At 36.6% G+C, this 4,883-nt stretch overlaps 1 protein-coding gene across 1 annotated transcript in view; it reads left to right on the top strand.

Annotated features, from left to right (window-relative positions):
- Positions 1 to 4,883, top strand: part of LOC103800239 (probable global transcription activator SNF2L2) — a gene marked incomplete at its 5' end in the record, with an annotated part of 49,348 nt that overhangs the window by 21,717 nt on the left and 22,748 nt on the right. The window contains 3 exons of the mRNA XM_009072609.1: positions 1,136 to 1,222; positions 2,123 to 2,169; positions 3,597 to 3,763. Of these exons, the coding sequence (XP_009070857.1) occupies positions 1,136 to 1,222; positions 2,123 to 2,169; positions 3,597 to 3,763 (301 nt within the window). The remainder of the gene's footprint in view (positions 1 to 1,135; positions 1,223 to 2,122; positions 2,170 to 3,596; positions 3,764 to 4,883) is intronic.

The following is a 4,883-nucleotide window of genomic DNA, read 5'->3' as shown; positions in this document are numbered from 1 at the left end:
GTCTAAAATTTTCCTCTCTTGCCGCCCTCTCTTGACATTTTTTTTTTTCTGTTTCATGAAGCTCTGTTATCCCTACTACCTGTTGTCAGCAGAGGGAGCTGGTTGTTAAGTCTGCTCGGCTTCAATGATCAAACAAGTACTGTGTGAGGAAAAAAATCCTGTCTCTGCAGCTCTGGCCTGGAGCCAGCTCAGATTAGAGAGAATTGAACTGCATTTTGGAGCAAATTTGAGAGTATTTTGGAAAGAACAAAACCAAATTTTAAATGCATGGATTACCCTCTTCAGATAATCTCTGCTCTAGATGAAAATTATGATTTAATTGTACTTTCCAGGAAAGACTAGAATATTGCTAGTATATATTAGAATAATAGAGTGCATTTTGCCCTACTTTTACGGCTGGAAATTGCTAAGTTGTTTTGGCTGAGATTTTTAAAGTTAATCTGAATTAGTCATCCAGTAAGGTTGGAATACTGCAACCACTCTGCTTACATTTTTATTGAATGGCAACAAAGCAAAGTGACATCTGAAAGAGACAAGTCTTTGGCAGTGTTATAATGTTCTCAAACTTCTCTTCACCAGTTGCAATTGGTTTTTAACCATGCAGTTTGATCTAGCACGAGCAACTGTTTTCTGATCTGTGTGTCCTGGTCCTACAGAAAGATTCACTTTAGGTTTTGAGAATATACTTTTTTAAATAATAAGATGACTCATGAGTTTGATTATCTTCAGCATTTTTTAATTGAAAAGCATCCAGCTAGAATTGTTTCCTGTTGGAGGGTTCAGACCAGATGGAGTTTTTGTGGTTTCATAACAAACAGTGTAAATAAGCAATACAGTAGATGCTCTGCTCCCCATCATGAATACTGCAGGTGCTAGAAACTTAATGCACTTCATGGATACTTCCAGGTCTTCCTTTTTCATTACAGAGCATCCTTACCTCTGAAGAATTTTTACAGCAAGACAGCTGTTTCTTCAGGGGTTTTTCTTGTTTTGTTCATTTGATTAATTATTTGGGGGGGATTGTTTTGTTTTGTTGTATTAGTGATGCAGTTTTCAGGTTTGGGCTAAAAGTATTTTCAAAAGTTTTATTCAGCTAAGAAATTAATAATTTGTTTTGCTTTGTTTGTACCCATAGGGAAAAGGTGGGGCAAAAACTCTCATGAACACTATCATGCAATTGAGAAAGATATGCAATCACCCATACATGTTTCAACACATTGAGGTAAGACTGGCAGGTTTGATTTTGAAAGCTGCTTTTATTCAGATGGCTAACATAATAGGAAACTGGTGCTGAAGCTTGTGTGTGGGAGAGGACCTCTCTGTCCATGTAATTTATACTGGAAAGGACACATTTGAAAAACAGTTATTTCAGTTAACAACTGCCAGCTTCTTATTGGTAATCTGAAGCCTAGTTTTAAAACATTCAGTCTTATAGAACAATGTCTTTAAAAAGTGAAGGGTTTTTTTGATAGTTAAGACATTCCAGAGCAACTTGGCATCCACCTAGACCAAATGTATGATGTAGAGACACTAGTTCAAAATGCCATGTGTAGAATCTTTCTAACTAGCAGACTGCTGATCTTTTACAACGTCAACTAAAGTTGTCCTCTTCCATCCACCTTGTTTCTCCAGCAAAAATGTACTAGCTATATAGCATCTCTCAATAGGACCTGAAGTCCATAAATATAATATATCTGGAAAGATAGAAAGTGTCATAAATATCTGGAACATAGCTGCATTTATAAGTGAATAACTTAAGTACCTGCTGTGGTCTATTATAATTGTAATTTTCACTCTTTGATCACTTTTATGCTGATTAATTAAACTGAGTAGTTTGCAAATGGATCTTCTAGTAATTAGGATAAATTAATTAGGGTTCTCCTGTATTTGTAATGTCATAAAATGTATGCTGCAGACTTCTGCAAACATTGAATTTCAAATAATAGTAGTACAGGAAAGCATTAAGCAGGGCAACTGTTGCTTCAAAGTAGGTTCCAAGAGTATGAACATTTGAGAACTCAAACTTCAATACTCATATGTTTGATTTGATTTATATATGAATGCATGAATTTTGGTTACTGTCTTGTTTGTAATAATCTGTTTATTGCTTATAACTCTACAGGAGTCCTTCGCTGAACATTTAGGCTACTCAAATGGTGTCATCAACGGGTAACTTTTCAGTTTTAAATCCTGTTCATAGTGTTGTGTTGGAAGTAATGATCACATTGTTTTTCTGGAAGGTGTTTATGGAGTTTATAGAAAGGCAGAGGAGACACAGGGCACATATCTAAAGCAAGGCATAGCAGTACTAGAACTGTTACATGATCTTTTCATGACCCTCCATCTCTTTGAGGGTTACAGGCAGAAAAGACTGTAAGTGATGTCTTACGTACCTGTTATTTTGAAATAGCTTAGATACTATCTGAAGTTAATTGGAAATTCTGGAATTCTTTGGACTCTTCAGAGATTTTCTTCACTTTCTTGTTACTTTTGCCTTCTGGTTTTTTTCTTTACCATGTTAATTGTGAGTTAAAGTGGCATTTCTTCCATTATTTGAAATGAAATAGATTTACTTTTTTTTTCTTGATACTGTGCAGCTGTTGAGTTAATGGATGCCTTCTCAAGGAAAGGTGTCTTACCATCCACCTAGCTCGCTTTCTGTCCAGGTGTTAATTGCATTTCTATTTTTTTTCCCTTAACTAGTACACCAGACTATTTGACTCCTTAGCTAGTACACAAGAATGCTTGTCTCTGAAACAGTGTAGTCTTTTGCTGATTACAGATGTATGCGTATCAGAACAGTGTGTATCTTCTGGTCTTTGTACCATTGCTAATGATAAATTGTATTTTGAGAATACAGAGTCAAGGTTAGAAAAAAATTGCATGACATTTATTTTTATCAAGTGTATCAGTGTGATGCTGATTAAGACATCCTCTTTACTTTTATTAATTTTCCCAGTTATGGCTCGAATTTCAGTGCTGAAAGTCTGTTTTGCAATCCTCAGCACAGGAGACAGAAGAGCAGCTAATAAAAGCAGCTCAACAGTGTTCAGGACTACTAAAGTCATATGGTTATACAGTAAATCCTCTGTCAGACTCCTTCCATTATTTCTGCATATTAGTTCAGTTTGGAATATTTCACTTTCATGTGGATTATAGTTGAGTGGAAAGTGAATTGTTTCTAACATATGCCTAATGGATACAACTTGAAACTGCAGTTGCAACTGGAAGTTGTTTTCAATGCCAGTTGAAAAGAAAACTAGCAGTCTTAATTGATAAAATGCTTATCTAGCTGAGAAATAGTATTTGTTTTGATAAATACTGTAAAGGAACTAAGTTTCATAAAGGACAGTATTCTCTTTACTTGAAAATCCACACAGTTTTTGTAACTAAAAAAAAAGTCAGGAAAACAGGAATTCACATGTTTTTTCACTGTTTTTTTTTATTTTTATCAACAAAAGCAGTTTTATAAAAGAAAAGTACTATTAGTCTTGTTTCTATTAAGAAATTAATTTCTTTGTTGCACTGACATAATGACTAAAAACTTCTAAACGTGTGCTTATTCCAACATTTACTGTGCTGCTTCTCTTCAACAGAGCTGAACTTTATCGGGCTTCAGGAAAGTTTGAGCTACTCGATCGTATTCTGCCAAAGTTACGAGCTACTAACCATCGTGTGCTTCTTTTCTGTCAAATGACATCACTCATGACCATTATGGAAGATTACTTTGCATTTCGAAATTTCCTTTACCTGCGTCTTGATGGTAAGCTACATGGGGAAAAAAAAAGGATAAATTGTAAGATAGGAGGTAGCGTCCTGCATTAATTTGGGCATGGGAGACCTGGGTTCTCTTCTTAATATCTTTCTAGAGCACCAGTGCTGTGATGTGACTGTACAAAAGTGTAAACAGGTTGAAAAAATCTACAAGGGTATTAATAATGAAATTATAGCAGTAGACACTTAAGCTGCAACTTAGAATTTTTCTTATTCTTCTGGACAAGGTACTGAGGAAGATAGACTTCTGCCTCTGTCAGTAGAGTAATTTTCAATCTCCCTGGCTCTTTCAATGTCTTCTTTGATCTGTTTAACCTGCAGACAATTTGGTTGAAGGATTGTTTTGATGAACACTCAGGTCTGTTCCTGTAATGCAGATTATGTAGAAATTTGAGGCTTAGGGACTCATCTGTTTTTCATGCAGGGTTTAAAATCCAGAGTCCCTATCAGTCAGCTCTACCTAAGTTGCCTGAAAGTATTCTCATGATAAAAGAGGATAATGTAAGTGTTTGCCTAAATTCCAGTGGAATTAATTAATTTTTCCCTGTTTAAAGTTCAACTGCTATTCTTCACAGGATAGCTGAATTTCAGGGGCAGATAAAGTAGTACCTGTAGTTTTTCACAGGAAGGTCAGAAGCCTCAATTCCTTCATATGTAGGTATGTTTTATTACCTTTGAATAAAAAGGTGGTTTAGAAGGATTGTGAAGTACTGTTAAGTATGTTTACTGTGTTCAGTATCTTTATTGACTGTTCAGTATCTTTATTGATGATCTGGATGAGGATATCGAGTGCAGTTTGCAGAGGCCACCAAGTTGGGCTGGAGGGTCAAACGGCTTTGCAGAGAGATCTGGCCAAACTGGATTGATGGGCCAAGACCAACGATGTGAGATTCAACAAGGCAAAGTGCCAGGTCCTACAGTTTGGCAGCAATAATCCCATGCAGCACTATAGGCTCGGGGCTGAGTGGCTGAAAAGCTGCCCAGTGGAAAAGGACCAGGAGATGCTGATTGACTGAGTCAACAGCATGCGAAGGTGGGCAAGAAGGCCAAGGGCATCCAGGCTTCTGTCAGGAATAGTGTGGGCAGCAGGACTGGGGAAGGGATTGTCT

Source organism: Acanthisitta chloris, unplaced genomic scaffold, assembly GCF_000695815.1.
Source record: "Acanthisitta chloris isolate BGI_N310 unplaced genomic scaffold, ASM69581v1 scaffold13954, whole genome shotgun sequence".
In the NCBI taxonomy this organism is placed as follows: Eukaryota; Metazoa; Chordata; class Aves; order Passeriformes; family Acanthisittidae; genus Acanthisitta; species Acanthisitta chloris.
Note: the sequence above shows the minus strand (reverse complement) of the source record. Positions and strands in the feature narration are given on the sequence as shown.